The following is a 19,573-nucleotide window of genomic DNA, read 5'->3' as shown; positions in this document are numbered from 1 at the left end:
TTATTATTTTTTCTTTTAAGAGCATGTATTTATTCCACAGTCCTATTGTTGCAAACCAGATTAAACTCTACATCTTGGTCTCACAAATTATGTACTCACTGGAGATAATACGCAAACAAGAAACTACATATCTATGTGTGAAAGGGTGCGGAGACCACACAATTAAAAAAAAAAAAAAAAAGGAAGTGCCTGTTCTAGAGTTGGTTAACTTGCACATTTACTGTCCAAGTCATAGCATCATTGGCACAGTGCACAGTGGACTTGGGAACTCATTAGGAAAATAATGGTAAGTTGTTTTTAAATCTTTATTAATCTCCTTGATTTCTATGCCTAATAGGAATTCTCTCAATGTGCAGTGTACATAGATAGACAAGGTTGAATTTTATAGGTTCAATTCTTCTGGTGGTTCTGTCTTTTTTCAAAACATGCTGACTTGACAGCCTTCAAAAGAGACATTGTGACTTCAAAAGTTCCTTTTTTCCCCCTATTGATTCTAGCTTTTGAAATTTAGAGAAAGGAATGTGTTTTGTTTTTTTAGAAAATAAAAAAAGCAAATTTTGTTTGATTCTTGAAGAGAATTTTGTGTTCATGTCACAAAGTGACCTTAAGATGGAGCTAAGGTTATACTCCTTCCAGGGAGCAACCTTTCTTTTCCTTGTGTGAGAGGATTGGTACACATTAAGAGAGACTAGTTGACTTTTGTGATGTACCTCAGGCTAAAATGCTACACTAACAGAAGCCTTTCAGTCTGGTTGGATTTTAGGGAGGGAAAGAAGAAACAAATAGGACAACTGTGTGCAAAATATTCAATCTCCAATTTATGAATTAGTTATATCCTGAGTTCAATTTAGAGCTAAAAGGGACCTTAGAAAATAATGAGTCTAATCCATACCATCTTATAGAAAATGGTGGTGCAAACTGTTTAAGTTTAAGTAAGCAAATGAAACAATTGTTTCTAAATCTCAAGGTGGATATTACAAATGTTTCTTCTCCATTGTAGTTTCACTCATTCTCTAAAAAAGAATGTTCCCCTTGCTTGACTGACCTGGTAGTGATAGGGGCCACTAGGACTAGTAATACTGGAGGTGGGGGTTCATAGTGCTTCCATGAGGGTTCCATGAAGGTCATGCAAGACTTTGATGAGGCAAGACAGAGGGGATAGCAGTTGCTGAAAGCTGAGTGTGAATGCAAAATTCAGTACCTAAAAAATGTTGAGAGGTGGTGGGTGCTCTGGTGAGAATATGAGAACCAGCAGGAGTGTTATGTGGATTCTTTAGATAAGGGAGGGCAGAGTCTGTTTGAGTTGCTGAAAGTTGGAAATTATTAATTAGGGGGCCTTGGGACAGAAGTCTGAGACAACTAGCAGAAAAGAGAGGGAAGAACTATTCTATAGTAAATCCAGAACTACACATTCATCTCTTCCTTGTGTTTCCAAATCAGACATTTGGATCCTCCTTCTTAAAGGATAGTTTGATTTTATTTAGTGACCTATTTTCAAAGGCAGAAAAAAATTAAGGAATTGAAAACTGGAGATTACTTATATTAGTTCTGAGATCTATGACTTTCTTGGTGTGGAAAAGTACTTTCTAGGAAGAAAATGTCTCTCAACCTATTCAGATGAATACTCCTGCACTTACCCTCTCAGAAAAGGGGCCTTGAGAGTTACATGATTTGTTTAGGATCACACAGACTATTAGTATCAGAGGTAGATCTGAAACCGGGATCTTGCTAATACTCAGTTCTATCTATTAAGCACCAGTTTCTTAAACTGTGGTTCACAATTCCATACGGGGTCATGTAACTGAATGTAGGAGTCATAAAATGATGATTTATTATAAGTAAATATTTGATTTATATATCTATATACCTAGGGTCACATAAAATTTCTTCTTTACATATAGTTAATAAAGTATTCTAAAATTTCTTGAGAGAAAAAGAGGCTGTGAGTGGAAAAAGCTTAAAAAGTTTTGCATTAGGCCCCTGGAGAATTAAATTAGAGGAAAGTAAAAGAATATTGCAGGGAACTAGATTCTTGATTTAATATTTTATATTTAAGCTCATATATGTTAAGCATATTTATCACTAATCATTGCAAGCAAACATTTTCAGTGTGCTTATAACAGAAGAAACTTTTTAGAGAGGCAATGTGGCACAATGGAAAAAGCATGAGTGATGTGGGTAAATTCTGTAAAATTGTGTCCCCCTTTGATCTGTAAAGAAGGGAGATTCCTGGTCTCCCAGGTTCCATAGAGTCTATGAGAGAACATATTTCTCAGACTGGGCCTTTTTTAAAGCAAATCTCACACACACACACACACACTGATAGCCTATTCAAATTCAGGCTGAAAAAAACCTTCATTCAATTGGGAGATCTGGGCCTGATACTGAAGTACTAGGCCTGGGGGCATTGGCTTTCTTTTTAACCTGAAACCTGAGCCTCAGATTTCTATAAAGGATATTTCTAAACTCCTGATCCCTGCAGAATGTCCAACCAAAGCAGGACTATGCCTCACCCCTTGGTATAGCTGCCTGTCAGGATCCCTGCCTGATGTGAAGATACTCTCTTCTCAGCGAAAAACCTTTTGTTATTTCTCTGCTAGGACTTCACCACTGAGGAAGTCAGTCTCCTAGCAAAGCCGACTTCCCATCATACAATAAACTCCTTTTTTGGCATTCAATATTTCGGGTTCGTGAATTCTTTCACAAAGGACCTGCGCTGACCAGAAGGGATTTCCCACAACTCAATTGCCACTAACCTCATCATGAGGGTCATATCCTATGTCCAGCTTAATACCTCTGTGACCATGTTCAAATAACCTGCCTAGGTCTTTGTTTCCTCCTCTTTAAGAAGAGGGGGTTGAACTTGCTGTTTTCTGAGATCATTTCTAACCCTAAATCTATGAGCCTTTGATGCCAATATTATATAAAATTCTATGTACATATTAATCAATATGCACTTATTAAGTACCTGCTATTTGCAAGACTCTAAAAATATAAAGACAAAATTAAACAGTCCTTGACTTCAAAAGGTTAATATATACACATGTGTTTATACCACACAACTAAATACAGCTTCCTGATAAAGGTAGGGGCTTTTCTTTTTAATCTTCTTTCTCCCTCATTGTCCCCAACATTCTATGATATAGTTCTTAAAGGCATATTTGTCAGGAAAGCTCCAAAAGTGGTGATCAAAACTCTTTTTTACTCCCCATTCTCCTTATCTATACCTCACGAATCTTTGCTTTACTTACAAGGAGAATTATATAGACAGGAAGTAAAATGCATGATGCCTTCAGTATTTGCCATTATAGGCTTGAGTTGAGAAAATAGAGTAATAGAGCATTGTTAAATACAATAAACATTTAGCTTCTACTGTGGGAGGTTATGAAGAACAGGTAAACAATGAGATGGAGTGTAGGGAGCAAGCATTTTACCTAATTTCATTAACTCAAAAAATCTTCAAAATAACAACAAAAATATGCATTGAAGTTAGATGTTGCTACAGAACAAGAAATAAAGTGGCCAAATGGTAACAGTCTTATGGATTAAAGACTGCTATTTGGTCCCTAAATGCACTTATGTGTCACTCCCCCACCAGCCTCCACACTCTGACAACCTAAACAAATTCGCTCACCAGCTTGTGTTTGGGGATCCATTCAGATATTTCCCTTCTTTCACAGGCTCTATTGGCACATGCTACTACAGTGTACAATTACAAGCAAAGGACTCTAACTCTGCCCAGCTATCTGAGGAATGAGGAATGAGAGGTGGGAGATGGCTACTTCCCTTCTGCATGGGGTGGATCTCCAAGTTAGGAAATCTAAGGCAGCGAAAGCTTTGCTGAGAACACTTCACTCTACTCTAAGCTTGAGAGAAGCAGCACATTGACTCTATCCTGCCTAAGAACTAAAAAATGAAGGGAATTGGGGCAAGCCGCTGGCATTTGTGGTTATACAAGATCTGAAGGAAAAGGGGCAGGGAATCCAGCTGAGGCTAATCCTATCCCATCTACCACATACCTCCTAGAAGCTACTTGGAGCATGGACTGAAGCCAGGAAAAAATAAATCCCCAAAATGGAAAGAGTCTGAGACAGCTTTAAGATTCAGCAGCAAGCAACCATCAAAGCAGGAGTCAGAAGATGAATGACAGGGAAGTACAAGGGGGAAAAGGTTGAACCCACTAAAGGTCCCAGAAAGACTAGAAATCAATTAGAAACTTAGGTTACAAGAAACAAAATCAATAGGAAAGATATTTAAAATTAGAAGGAAAAATAAATATTAAAACATTAAAAAATTATAAATATTTCTAAAGCAATGTCATAAAGAAATAGAAATTGGACTAAAATCTGATAAAACACAAAATCTTACAGAATCCCAAGAAATCATGAAACTGTAGTAGGAGGTTCTCAAAGACTTCACTGAGCAAATTAGAAATTAGAATGAGAGAAAAATTTTAAAGGGAGTTAGATTTGTGGCCTAACAGCAGAAATAATTAATATAATAGAAAAACTGGAATATACATTGGTGAGACTCTCCAAAGAAGTAGAAACTATCACAGTATAATGGACAGATAGCTGGTCTTGAGCATCTCTGACACATATTGTCTGTGACCCAGTAGAGACATTGCTAGATTGAAGGGTATATACAGTTTGAATGTACACTTTTGTTCTTGTGAACTTTGTTTTTGTGAAAAGTGGAAGCCTCTCCTCCATTGACTTCTCCCATGATGCTCAGTGACAAACTGTCTGAACATATATTCTTTCTCTGCTCCTTCATTCTCATTCAAATTATCCTTTCAAAGAAATGACCAGCAGGATGATTTCAGAAAGGCCTGGAGAGATTTACATGAACTGATGATGAGTGAAATGAGCAGGAGCAGGAGATCATTATATACTTCAACAACAATACTATATGATGATCAATTCTGATGAACGTGGCCGTCTTCAACAATGAGATGACCCAAATCAGTTCCAATAAAACAGTAATGAATTGAACCAGCTACACCCAGCAAAAGAACTCAGGGAAATGAGTGTGAACCACTACATAGAATTCCCAATCCCTCTATTTTTGTCCTCCTGCATTTTTTATTTCCTTCACAGGTTAATTGTACACTGTTTCAAAGTACGATTCTTCTTGTGCAGCAAAATAATTGTATGGACATGTATACATATATTGTATTTGACATATACTTTAACGTATTTAACATGTATTGGTCAACCTGCCATCTGGGGGAGGGGGTGGGGAGAAGGAGGGAAAAATTGGAACAAAAGGTTGTGCAGCTCTCAATGCTGAAAAATTACCCATGCATATATCTTGTAAATAAAAAGCTATAATAAAAAAAAAGTTATCCTTTCAAGTACTCCCAGCCCATTTTTTATTCTATTCCAATTTGCATTGTTCAATAACTGCTATATTATTAACAAAATGTCTTTTATATGAGACCATGTATGTTTCCTTGGAAATTACTTTGTATGGATTTTGCATTTGTTCCCATATGCTTTTTCTCCTCTCCCCGACTTCATAGAATGTAAGCTCTCTAAAGATAAGCAGTTTTATTTTTGTCTTTGTTTCTCCAGAACCTAGCCCAGATTCTAGGCATTTTACTTGCTGTGCCCCATCTCTCATCTCTACTTTCTTCTGTCCTTGACTTGAAGGATCAATTCCTAATAAAAATCCTATCTTCTACAAAAAGACTTCCATGATACCCTTAATGGTCTTCTGTTGATTAGCCCCAATTTACCCTGCCTATATCTTGTTTGTACAGTTATTTGCATACTATCTCCCTATGATACTGGGAGCTCATTGGAGAGTATGGACTATGTTTTGCCTTTTTTAATTACACTGTGCTTAGCACTGTGCCTGGAACAAAGTAGTTACTTCATAAAGGCCTGTTCTTTTTGCAGTTTTGCCTTTTTTGGCTAGCAGGGAAACAGAAGAGACTAAAGGCTTCTTTGAGCACTTCTAAAGTAAACCACCAATGTCTTTTTTTTTTTTTTTTTTTTTTTAATTTAATAGCCTTTTATTTACAGGATATATACATGGGTAACTTTAACCACCAATGTCTTTAAAAAAGTAGTAAACCACCAATGCCTTTATTTTCAAGTGAGAATGATACTTCTTTCTACCTAGTTTTCATTCACATGCAAACCATTAGTTAAAAAAAAAAAATTATCTGAATTGGTGCTTGGGTACCTACAAAGAAAAAGGAAAAGGAAATATTTTCCTCCAAGCTCATGAAACTTTGCCTGAGAATTACCAAGTGTGACAATAACAAAGTATGTATGATAAGGGCCCATTTTACCTATAGCAGTGTTTCTTTGAATGGTTTCCTCAGTAATATTTCTGTCATAGTTATTTAAATTTGCATAAGTAAGATCCTACAAAGAGATAACTATTCCAAAACTTGTACTGTAAGAATAATATGTCTGATATATAATAAAACAATCATAAATGTCTTCTTGGCAGAATCTGGGGCTACCTGTAGAGGGCTACCAAAAAAGGTATGCTTGAATCAGACAACTGAGCACTTAAGGCTAATTATATATTCGATGTGAGATAATGACTTTATTAGCATATATTTGGTAATGGATCTTCTCACTATTGGTGCTTGCTGAATGTTTGGTGTTAAAAATAATCATAGGCAAAAAATGTTTGTGGCAGCCCTCTTTGTAGTGGCTAAAAACTGGAAAACGAATGGATGCCCATCAATTGGAGAATCGTTGGGTAAATTGTGGTATAAGAATGTTATGGAATATTATTGTTCTGTAAGAAATGACCAGCAGGATGAATACAGAGAGGCTTGGAGAGACTTACATGAACTGATGCTAAGTGAAATGAACAGAACCAAGAGATCATTATATACGTCAACAATGATACTGTATGAAGATGTAATCTGATGGAAGTGGATTTGTTTGACAAAGAGACCTAATTCAGTTTCAATTGATCAATGATGGACAGAAGCAGCTACACTCAAAGAAAAAACACTGGGAAATGAATGTAAACTGTTTGCATTTTTGTTTTTCTTCCTGGGTTATTTTTACCCTCTGAATCCAATTCTCCCTGTGCAACAAGAAAACTGTTTGGTTCTGCACACATATATTGTATCTAGGATATACTATGACATATTCAACATATATAGGGCTGCTTGCCATCTAGGAGAGAGGATGGAGGGTGGGAGGAAAAAATCGGAACAGAAGTGAGTGCAAGGGATAATGTTGTAAAAAAATTACCCTGGCATGGTTTATGTCAATAAAAAGTTATTATAATGAAAAAAATAATCATAGGCAAGAATTGGGGGAGGGGGATGAAAGAAGGGAGAGGCCAGGGTCACTTTGTGGCAGGATGAGGAAGAGAAAGGTTGACGACTCCGTTCTTCAGAATCCAGGATTCTGCTTGCCTGCCTCCTTCACTTCTCCTCCTAAAGACCAGGGACTTTAATTTATCCTGACTCTAGTTGACCCCAAGGCCTTCCAGGGAGCTAGCATGTACTCTCCAGGTATCAAATGAATCTAACATGTAAAATCTTAGAGAATTGTCTGTGGTTCAGAGGGCTTAAGTAATGTAAGATGGTCATACAGCTATATATCTCTAGAAGTGACATTTGAACCTAAATCTCCTTGATGCTGGGTTCTATATTATACCACTAAGAAGTAATAATAGCTTGGAGTCAACATAGGTACATTTTTTCAATTTTATTTTTACAATAGGTTATTATACAAAAGTGGGTAGAAAACCAGCCTAAAAACCAAAAAGAATTAAGTTATAGTCCTTGATCCAATACATCCTGACATTGTGAACTTGAGCAAGTCACAGAATTTCAGTACTCAAGTTAAATTATCTAAGATTATATATGTCAATCATCATGTGCAATAATTTTTAAAAATTTTACTTTGTTATGAAAATGCTTGCTTTATACCATAAATTAGAAAAAAATAAATTTTAATAATAATATTTTTATAAGACTATAATTTGCAGAGAAGGTATTCACCTGCATTGATAGAGCATGTTTACTCATTCAAGGATTCTCTACACCAAAACTTCTTAAACTATGGGTTGCAATCCCACATGGGATCTTTAACTAAATGTGGGGATCATGAAATTATAATTTGTTATCAGTAAATGTTTGATTTGCATGCCTGTTTTCTATACCTATATACCTGGGGTCTACATAAAAATTTTTTCGGGGAAAGGAGTCAAGAGTGGAAAAGTTTAAAAAGCCCTGCTCTTTATCAACGAATTCACAGATCTGAGCTCTGCCCACCCCACCCCTATGATATACAACAGAATGGAAATGATTTAGAAAGAAATAATACTGATCTTTTGGTTCACTAATAAATTAGATCTCAAAATTCTAACTTAACCAGTTCAGTTTCTGTTAAATAATCATTTCTACTCTAATATTAAGAAGGTTTTATTGGAGGCAAGTCAACTCTGAACCTACCATCATATAATGAGGCAGTGAGGTGTTAAACTGAGCTTTGGAAATGGTTTAGTGGTTGCTGAGTCAGGTTGAGTTGTTGCGTATCCACTGTTTAATTCATAGATACTGGTATGACTCAGTCCTGAAAAAATACTACCTTTTCCCAAAAATGTGGTGCTAGAGGCCATGTAGAGGCAAGGTTGAAAGAAAAAACTTGAAGGCTGATTAGATGAGGTCCAAAGGGCAGGAATCAGCAAAGCAGCAATTTGAAAGGCAAGAACCCAGGTTTAGTCCAAAAATTATGCTTCCAGTCTTGGTCATAGCTTTGGAGGAAACTATACAAGTACAGCCTGACAACCCCCCCTGCTTTTTAGATAGATCAAGTATTAAACTTGACACACTTTAAGAGAAGAGGTACTAACCATAACAATAAGCTATAACCTAATCTTTTAAAAGTTTTTATTGATACATTTTGTTTTACACAGTATGCTGGGACAGGATACTACTGTCTCCTAAGAGCACATTGTTAATTTTCAACGTGACTGTTTATACTTCAGAAATCAGCAAACACTTCAAATCAGAACTTATATATTGTTTTCTTGAGTTTTAGGCTTACGAAAGTGATAGGAAAATGTTAATAATACAGGTTAAAGTAAAGGTTTTTAAATTTTTATCAGATTATTTGCTTTTTTATCACCCTCATCTTCCTACTCAGCTATCCCTTGTAACAAGGTATAAAAAGACAGGGAAAAAATCACTTTAGGAAAACTAACCAACAGGTCAACCAAGTATTGACAATTTATACAATGTTCCATACTCAGAGGCCTCTACAACGGCAAAAAAAGAGGGGAGTATTTTCTGCTCTTATTCTTGTTGTTCATTCATTTCAGTCATCTTAACTCTTCATGATCTCATTTGGAGTTTTCTTGGCAAAGATATTGGAGTGGTTTGCCATTTCTTTCTGCAGCTCATTTTACAGATGAGCAAACTGGTAAAGAAGATTAAGTGACCTGCCCAGAGTCACACAAATAGCAAGTGTCAGAGGCTGGATTTGAACTTAGGAAGATGAGTCTTCTGGACTCCAGACCTGATATTCTATTCATTGTATCATCTAGCTGCCTGCTCTTTTTCTCTGGGCTGACTTAATCAGTATAATTATCCTTCATTCAGTTTAGGTTTTTTGTTTTTCTGTTAACATTGTTGTAGTCATTATGCATATTACTTCACTTTCAATCATTTCATATTTCTTCCTGTTATGCCCCACTATTCTAAAAAGAAAACCTCACAAAACATTGAACTTTACTGTTTACCTCCACAAATTCCAGGTGAAGTTATCTATCAGACTTTCAAAGGCATAGTTTGTGAGCCCTTCGAAAGATAAGTAGTTATCATAGGATTTAGAAATGAAAAGGAGATCATTTAGATCCCCCTTTTGAGATTCAGAAACTAAGCCATTAAAAAGGTAAAAATCTCTTTCATGAGGTCATAATAAGTAAAATTGATGTTTGACTCCAGACTTCTAAGCAAAAACTAGATACCATAAATTTTCCTGTTACCCCATACTGCTTCTCAGAATAAGCCCCCATAAGATCATTAAGAAGAAAGCCATCCCAAACTAATTTCATTTTCTTTTTCTCCCGAGCTAGTAACTAATAGAATTTCATGGATGTGGTATAAATTAATTTTAATAATCCATTTGACAAAGTCCCTCATGATATCTCTGTAATCAAAAAAGAGTGATGAATTAGATTAAATAACAGAACTAAGTGGACAATTAGGTGGAGCAATGGGTGGAATAAAGAGCCTTGAATTCAGAAAGAACTGAATTCAAATTTAGCTTCAGAAACTAACTGTGTGATCCTGGGCAAATTATTTAACTTCTTTTTACCTGAGTTTCTTTATCTGTAAAATGGGGCTAAAAATAGCACATCTACCAGATTTTTATGAGAATCAAATAAGATAATAATTATGAAATGCTTAGAACATTGTGTTGGCAGTCTCAAGGAGATAAATGAATGCTTGGATGGAAAACATTTAAGAGCTTACTATGTGCAGAACACTGCTAAGTATAAGGGAAACAAATAGAAAAATTGAGACAGACCCTGCTCTCAAGGAGCCTACTCTCTAACTGGGGGAGATTACATTAAAGAACCCTTGTCTGCAGGTCAGATGCAGAGGTCTGTGGTCTGAGTGGTCTAAGTGACAATATTTCTCCTCAGGGTTCTCGGATTATAGTAGTATGATAGTATAGGACTACAGGGTACAAAGACAGAGAAGACAGTAAGACAACATTATACAAAGGCAGTACAAAGTAGGTGGTAGAAAAGGTCTAGTGCTGTTGCATCTCATGAGAAGTCAGAGTTTTTGACATGCATTTTATCCAAGCCTGGTAGCAATTTATTAGTCTGGGATAGGGGGAAGGCAAGGAAGGTAAGACACACGCTAGTGATGATGAAAGCTGAGTTTCAGAATTCTTGCCTTGGCTTTCTACCAAATTTGTATATAGTACAAAGTTGGGCCAAATAGATAAGTAATACACTAGAGGAGAGAAAATCAAGAAGTCAGATACTCTTGTCAGGCTATAATAGTGGATTGAAGCTAATAAAATAAAATTTATTAGAGATAAAATGTTAGATAAACAAAATCACTTGAGTTGTACAGCCTGAGTGTGGGGTTATAGAGATGTGGCTAGAATGTATTTTTTGGGGAGAGGAGGGAAGGGGAGGGAGAGAGAAATAACAACTGTTTTAGTGGATTATGAATTTAATATGAATCAGCCTCGTGATCTGGCAGTGAACAAAGATACTGATTCATTTTCAGGCTGCATTTTGCATAAAAGTATAATATCTGGAATGAGAGAGGTAAAGGCTCCACTATACTCTGTCCCAGTGAAAACATATTTGGAATATTGTGTTGAGTTGGAATATTTTAAAGGAAACATGACAAGAAGCACAAATTGTGAGAACTACAGTCAGAACAAAGTTCAGCGATCATAAGTCTAAGGTTCAACCCTTATCTAAGGTATGAATATATATCTATAATACTCCCAACATCTAACCTCTGCTTGAAGAACTCCAATGAGGGAGAACTCATTTGGAGTTCTCCAAATGGAGAATATCTCCTTTCTTTTTCTAAGTAGCTCTACTAGTTCCGTTGAGCAAAAGTCTATGTCCCAGAGATTCTATCTAAATGGCCCTAGTTTTTGTTCTCTGTGATGTTTTTCTTCTTTAATATAATGGTTCTCTGTGGGAGCAGGTTTCTTGGGGAGGTAGCCCTAGTATCAGTTCAGATCATTAATCACTCCAAATGCAGCCAGCTGATAAAATGCAAATGTTTATTTTCTCCTTCCTTGGGCCCGGGTAGCTTTAATGGAGGCCTCAGCTTTCCTTAGTTCAGAGAACTCTTGCAGCTTGTCCTTTGCCTCTGCTTTCTTCTGCCACCAGCCAGCACAAAGGTGGAAGATGGAATGAATCTCTCTTGCTTCCTTGCTTGGGGCTGGGCAGCTTTCTGGAGAGCCTTTCAGACCAGCCTTGGTCTCAGTGGGGGAAGTGCAGGAGCCCAGCCACCACAGTGGTGAGAGATGAAGTGAATGTATCTGGCTGGGCTTCTGAGAGTGGGCGTCTTCTGAATTGACTTGACTGGCTCACTGAAGCACTATTTATGCTCCTTCTCTGAGAGTGGGATTGTGGGATCTGAGAGTGGGATTATGGGTTTCCTCCCAGAGTGCTCTCCCATTCTTTCATCCAACTCTCCGGGATTATTACAATTCCCGCTTCTTGATTATTTTTTTTTTTTTTATTATAGTAACTTTTTATTGACAGAATCCATGCCAGGGTAATTTATTTTACAACATTATCCCTTGCACTCACTTCTGTTCCGATTTTTCCCTCCCACCCTCCACCCCCTCCCCTAGATGACAAGCAGTCCTATATATGTTGAATATGTCCTAGTATATCCTAGATACAATGTATGTGTGCAGATCCAAACAGTTTTCTTGTTGCACAGGGAGAATTGGATTCAGAGGGTAGAAATAACCCAGGAAGAAAAACAAAAATGCAAACAGTTTACATTCATTTCCCAGTGTTTTTTTCTTTGGGTGTAGCTGCTTCTGTCCATCATTGATCAATTGAAACTGAATTAGGTCTCTTTGTCAAACAAATCCACTTCCATCAGATTACATCTTCATACAGTATCGTTGTTGACATATATAATGATCTCTTGGTTCTGCTCATTTCACTTAGCATCAGTTCATATAATTCTCTCCAAGCTTCTCTGTATTCATCTTGCTGGTAATTTCTTACAGAACAATAATATTACATAACATTCATATACCACAATTTACCCAACCATTCTCCAATTGATGGGCATCCACTCAGTTTCCAGGTTCTAGCCACTACAAACAGGGCTGCCACAAACATTTTGGCACATACTAGTCCCTTTCCCTTCTTTAGTATCTCCTTGGGGTATAAGCCCAGTAGAAACACTGTTGGATCAAAGGGTATGTACAGTTTGATAACTTTTTGGGCATAATTCCAGATTGCTCTCCAGAATGGTTGGATTCGTTCACAGCTCCACCAACAATGTATCAGTGTCCCAGTTTTCCCACATCCCCTCCAACACTCATCATTATTTTTTCCTGTCATCTTAGCACTTCTTGCTTATATTCGCTCTCTAAAGGTGTGAACACAAGCATTGTTTCTATCAGTTCTACTTAGTACCTTGTTTCAAGTTCTGGCCCATAACATCTCTTCATAGGATCAGATCAATCATACTGAACCATGCTAAATTAGATAATTATTGTCTCTATCAACTCTAATGACTCAACACTTTGTAAGGATTCCAACAGTTCTCTGCCAAGCAGAGATAAGCAGAATAAGTCTAAGGTTTTATAATATAATAGCCCTTCAGATATTTGAAAACAGTTATTGTGTGTGAGTCAATCGGGAATTGTGACTTGCCTAGAGTCATACAGCTAGTAAGTATCTGAGGCAGAATTTGAACTCAGATTCTGTTGACGCCAGGTCTAGTGGGAGACTGTACCATTTAACTGCCTTTATTATGCCCTTTTAAGTCTTCTCAATGTCATTTAAATCTTCATTTCCTTCAACCAATCTTCATATGGCATGATTTTCTGGCCCTCTATGTAATGGTTGCTCTCTAGTTTGCTCAATGGAACTAGTAGAGCTACTTAGAAAAAGAAAGGAGATATTCTCCATTTGGAGAACTCCAAATAAGTTCTCCCTCACTGGAGTTCTTCAAGCAAAGGTTAGATGGCCATATATTAGGAGTATTATAGATAGGATTCATGCCTTAGATAAGAGTTGGACCTTATTCTTATGATTGCTGAGCTTACTTCTGAACGGAGTTCTTACAATCTGTACTTTGTGTGTTACAAGAACTAGATACTTCTTGTAAATTTAGTCAGTAATTTGTAGAGATGAGAAATAAGGACTATTATATTAATGGAGATATTAAATTACCAACTGGTAAATGTTTAACAATCAGCTCTCCAAAGAGAATGTATATCTGACATGCTTTTAATCTTAAGCTAATTATTAGCACTTTCTCCAATTTTTTTTAAATGTGGACTTCAAGAAAACAAATAATCAAACCTTGACTTATAGAACCACTGATTTCTGAAATATAAATATTCACACTGTTGTGCCACAGTTCTCTTTTAATGTCCTGACTCAGTTTCCCTAATTGTCCTATTTAGTTACTCTGCCTCAGGTTATAACTATTCCCTCTTAATATTTGATAGGATAAAAGTTTTATATCTTAGACCTTAGGCTAGGGGTCCTCAAACTTTTTAAATGGGGGGCCAGTTCACTGTCCCTCAGACTGTTGGAGGGCTAGACTATAGTAAAAACAAAAACTTTGTTTTGTGGGCCTTTAAATAAAGAAACTTCATAGCCCTGGGTGAGGGGAATAATCGTCCTCAGCTGCCACATCTGGCCCGCTTAGTTTGAGGCCCCCTGCTTAGGCTATACTTATTCCCTCTTAACTTTTAATGGGATAGAGGTCTTTATCCATTTTAGATCCCATTAGAATATCGGGAGCCCCTCCACGAGTATCTCCCATTGTCATCCTAGGTGCCTTCCCCCCCCCCCCCCCAGTTAGGTCATCCCCATCCAGGTACCTCCCCCATTATATCATTGTTCTTGTTACCTTTTAAAAGAATCTTGTTATCGGACATTTAGGGCTGCATTCTTTGAGACAATAGTCTCCTTCAGCCCTAGGACCAAATATGGATTATTTGGTCCCAGTAAATCTCTCCATTTAATAAACTATTAAATTGTTCTCTAATCTCTGTCTTGATCAGTTTCTCTGGCATTACAACACTAAAAAAAAGTTAACAATCAGACCCTGAGCTGCTAAGGCATAGTTTGGAGTGGTGATTGGTAACTTCTTCCCTCCTGGTATGTTTGCCAAGTTTTTATTGTTAAGACTTCTATAATTCTAGGTTACCTACCAATTTCTTGAAAGTAGATTTTGCTCCCAGGGATAGAAAATCCAGATTTTAAGAGTTAACTTTCATTCGAATTAGAAAAGCAGTTTTATCCTGCTGTGGTTTCCTTGCACTAAGATTTGTCCTTTAGACAGGGTCTAATTTGTCCTTTAGAAATACCAATTTGGCTGCTATGTGAAGGATGGATTGGAGAGTGACAAAAATGGATACAGGAAGTCCCCAAAGGAGGATATTGTAATAATACAAGAGAAATAAGGAATGAATTTGATAATAACTATATGAGAAGGAAGAAGGGGACAGATATGAGATTTATTGTGCAGTTAAACTGATAAGCCTTAGCAGATGATTGTATATAAGGGATATATATAGTACCATTTACTGCAGCAATAAGAATGAAAGTTCCCTAAATTTAAGGGATTTGAAAATGTGAAGGAGATTGATCAGTTATCCTACTCACTTCAATTCCTTCATTTGGTGGTAAAGATCTCTCCAAGAGATAATGTGACAGTGTCCAAGAGGGTAGGGAAAAGTAAACTTATCCAAAAGAATTATGCATCAAAAGGAAAAAAAAAAATTAAAGCTTTTTTACTTTCAAAACATATGCATAAATAGTTTTCAACATTCACCCCTGCAAAATCTTGTATTCCAATTATTTTTCTCCTTCCCTTCCTTCCATCCCCTCTCCTAAACAGCAAATAAGCCAATATATGTTAAACATGTGAGATTATTCTATATATATTTTCACAATTATTATAATGCACAAGAAAAATCAGATCAAAAAGGGGGAAAATGAGAAAGAAAAATGAGCAAACAACAACAAAAAGTGAAAATACTATATTGTGATCCATACTCAGTCTCCATAGTCCTCTCTGGGTGCAGATGAATCACTTCATCACATTGTTGAGATGTGAGAAATGAGGGTCAAGAGATCCTGGCCAGTGTTGGTGTCACAGGCTTTGCAAAAGAATTCACAATCTCCCCAAAATAGGTTTATTACACTGAGAAAACATCTTTCTCAGTCGGCCAAATCCTGAAAGGATTTTTAGCAAAGGTTTGGAGTTTCAGTCTTTGATTATAATAGGTTTTTGTGGCCCGAAGTTAGGGGAGCAATTTCCAGATGAGTTTGAGGGACTAATTTTCAATTCAATAAGGGATGGTGATTATGTCCCAGATCAAGATCTCCAATTGAATTTTAGGTAGAGATCACTATGGGAGTTTCCCTCACTGAACAGGAGGGTGGGCCCCTCCCCAGAGGCAAGAAGGGTTTGAGATTATAGGGTTTCTCTAGCCCAGGTCCACCCTTCTCCCAGAGATCAAGTGGGACAGTTTACATCAACAAGACCATTGGAATTGTCCTGACTTACCTCTGTTGAAAAGAGATACCTCCATCAAAACTGATCATCATATAATCTTGTCACTGTGTACAATGATTTCTTGGTTCTGCTAATTTCACTTAGTATCAGTTTGTGTAAGTCTCTCCAGGCTTCTCTGAAATCATCCTGCTGATCATTTCTTATAGAACAATAATATTCCATAACATTCATATATCATAACTTGTTTAGCCATGCTCCAACTGATGGGCATCCACTAAATTTCCAATTCCCAAGGGAACTTTATTAAAGAATATTTTTTATAGCTGATTGGAGAAGGGAGTGTGATGCTGCAGGTTTCTAAATCAGCAACCTACCAAGTACAAAGGTGTGGTAGCTCATTAGAGGAAGCTAGGTAGCATAGCACAGACCTGGGAACAGAAAGACCTGAGACAATATTATTTTTAATGGCTTTAATATGAGATCTACTTGTTTTCTTTAAACTCTGAGCCTTTTGAGGCTCTGTACTTATAAGGGAAGTTGGTGACCAATAAAATTATATATAAAATAATATAATATATAGCAAAGTATATATAATAAAATATTATAATAGTGCATTTAAGTGCTCTACATAGTAAGTGCTTTTCATGTATTTATCAGCATTATAAGGTAAGTAGGTGACAGAAGTATCATCCCATTTTGTCAATGAGAAAACTAAGGTTTAGTGAAGGGTTAAATAATTTGCTCAAAGTCACAAAGCTAGTAAGTTAATTTGACTACTTAGTTTATCACAGAAGTCCATTCTTCCCAAAGACACTTTTCTTAGCCTGGGTAGCCAGAGGTATGCATGAGGCAGTGCTACATTTCAGGTTTCAGGAACTGTCCATGTACGTACATGAAAGCCTATCAGCAAAAGTGGCTGCTCCAGCAACATATTTCTAAGACACACACTATTTGAATCAATCTACTCACTCATGGACAGGAATAGGGGGAAGGGGAAGGAGAGTTTCCAACCTCTCCTTTTGAGATCGCCAATATAAACAAACAATGAAAAGATTATAAAGGGTGTAATTGTTTCTACTCTGATTTGCAAGCAAAGGCTACCTAGGTTGACTGGGCATGCTCAGCTCTAACAGTTTCAGTTCTCAATTGGGGATAAACAGAGGAAGACATGATATTGAACCAAGACACAGCTCACCCTAACAGAGCACTGACTTTGAAAAGCAGGGCAAGAAGAAAGGTAGGGGGGTATCTGGGAAAGTACGAGTATTAAGAATGGTGAGTATTGGGTTTTTTCCTATCAGTTGCCCTGCTGAGTGAGCTCTGTATCCAGCGTATCAATGCTCTCTCCTGCTCTCTCCAGCTTCCCACCTGGAAATCCTTCCATGTAATTTATCAATTTTATGAAAAAACTAAGGACTACCAAAGGACTCCTGTTAAATGATCCTATTCTTTATCCTTTCATCCCTAAGAGAACTGTTTACTCTCTCCTTTAGGTTGGTTGCTGGCCATATGGTTTGTCCAAAGAAAGAGAAAAATCAATTTCTTAGGGGTAAATAACCAAACTACCCTGCCCCTGTCGGATTCCTTAAAGTTAATTTAAAACTGCCTGGAATGCACCTAGCCTAGTGAGCTGAAGACAAAACTACTTTGCATTTGTTTAGTGGTTTTTCTGTAATACTTTGTTACCAGAATCTTTAGCAATTTAACAGAATAACAAAATGACATTTTGTCAAATAGAGCTTGATTTTTTTTTTTAAGTGTAACTGCCAGAAGATCGTTGAAGAAAGCAGAATACTGTGTATCTGGCTCTCCCTGAGTCTGGGAAGGGGGTGGGAGGTAAGAGATAAAGCCATCCATTCTGGAGAGACCAGGGAATCTGGCTTTCATTCCAGTCTGTGATCCTGACTCGTTATATAATCTTGCACAACTTACTAACCCTCTTCTGAACCTCAGTTGCTTCATCTGTGAAATGAGAGAATTGGACTATTTGATCCTTAAGGGCACTTCCAGCTCAGGTATTTTGTTCCTGTGAAATCATACAGTGGCTAACCCAATGTGGAATATGTGCTTCCAATTGGATCAGAATGGAATAGGATAGGGGAAGACCACGTAATCAATCCATCAGTCAATCAATAACTAATTATTAAGTGCCTACTATGTGCCCATGGGGTTTCTTATTTAGTTTGTAGAGTTCTAAACAGTCAGAGGTATGTGGGCTAGGATGGGGGGATGAAAAGAAAATATCAGATAGAATTTTGAGGACTATGAAAGAAATTTAAATGACATTAAAAAAGGAAATGCAAACAAACATTTCACATATATTTCTTGCATTTCTATTACATGCTATGTATTATGGGGGACAGAGAGAAGAATAAGAGTGGACATTGACTTTGAGTAGACTTTGAGCACCAAATGTCTCATTATGATATTGAGAAATATGATCTTCTCTGTCTATAATATGTTTACAATTTTTTTTTTTTGAGGAAATACAACATGCTGATAAAGAATTGCAGAATGTCAGAGATAAAAAGGACCCAAGAGATCACCTAGTCTAGCCCATAGAAATGTAGTAATCCTCTCTATACTGTCCTTTACCAGTGAAATCTACTTGAAATTCTCCGCTTACGATGAATTCACTGCTTTTAAAGGCAGTTCATTCTTCTTTTAGATGTTTCTATCGGAAAGTTTTTCACTACATCAAAACTAACTCTGCCTTTCTGAAACCTCCATCTTGCTCCTGCAACCTCCAGAACCCTCCTAAGTCTGTACCAAAACCAAAAAAAAAAAAAAAAGCAAGTCTAATTTTTTTTCCTATATTGCATTCCTTTAAACACTAGAAGAGATTAATCATGTACTCTCAGATCTCCCCAAGTCTTTCCTTCTCCAGGGAAATATTCCCAGTCCTTTCAAGTAACCTTGGTATAGAATGGACAGGAAATGAATAAATGTTTATGTAGATCTTATTATGCACCAGGGACTATGCTAAGTGTTTTGCAAATAATATCTCATTTGCTATTCACTATAGCCCTACAATGTAAGTGATATTATTATCCTCATTTTATGAGTAAGGAAAAAGTGAGGGAAACAGAGGTTAAGTGATTTGTCCAGTATCCCACCACTAAGTGACTTAATTTGAACTCATCTTCCTGACTTTTGATTTCCTGACCCTGTTCCAAGATAAGGTCAAAATGTGTATATGATTGATACATAAAGAATGATATAAGCATATTAGAAGATCAATGAATAGTCTACCTGTCAGATCTACAGAGAATAAAAGAATTCATGATCAAACAAGAGATAGATAATATTGCAAAATGTGAAATACGTAATTTTGATTATATTAAATTTAAAAAGTTTTGCACAAACAAAGCC

The 19,573-nt window shown here is 36.8% G+C and overlaps 1 protein-coding gene across 6 annotated transcripts in view; it reads left to right on the top strand.

The window, feature by feature from the left end:
- Positions 1–238: 238 nt before the first annotated feature.
- Positions 239–19,573, top strand: part of FYB1 (FYN binding protein 1) — a 198,048-nt gene continuing 178,713 nt past the window's right edge. For 3 of the 6 annotated variants that reach the window (XM_012541438.3, XM_012541435.3, XM_012541436.3), the window contains exon 1: positions 17,340–17,476. In XM_012541438.3, the coding sequence (XP_012396892.1) occupies positions 17,474–17,476 (3 nt within the window). In that variant the 5' untranslated portion in view covers positions 17,340–17,473. Of the gene's footprint in view, positions 287–17,339; positions 17,477–19,573 lie in introns of those variants that run through there. The other 3 variants (XM_031964378.1, XM_031964391.1, XM_031964383.1) reach the window with 3 other exon arrangements.

Source organism: Sarcophilus harrisii, chromosome 1, assembly GCF_902635505.1.
Source record: "Sarcophilus harrisii chromosome 1, mSarHar1.11, whole genome shotgun sequence".
NCBI lineage: Eukaryota > Metazoa > Chordata > Mammalia > Dasyuromorphia > Dasyuridae > Sarcophilus > Sarcophilus harrisii.
This window is presented reverse-complemented; position numbering and strand designations above follow the sequence as displayed.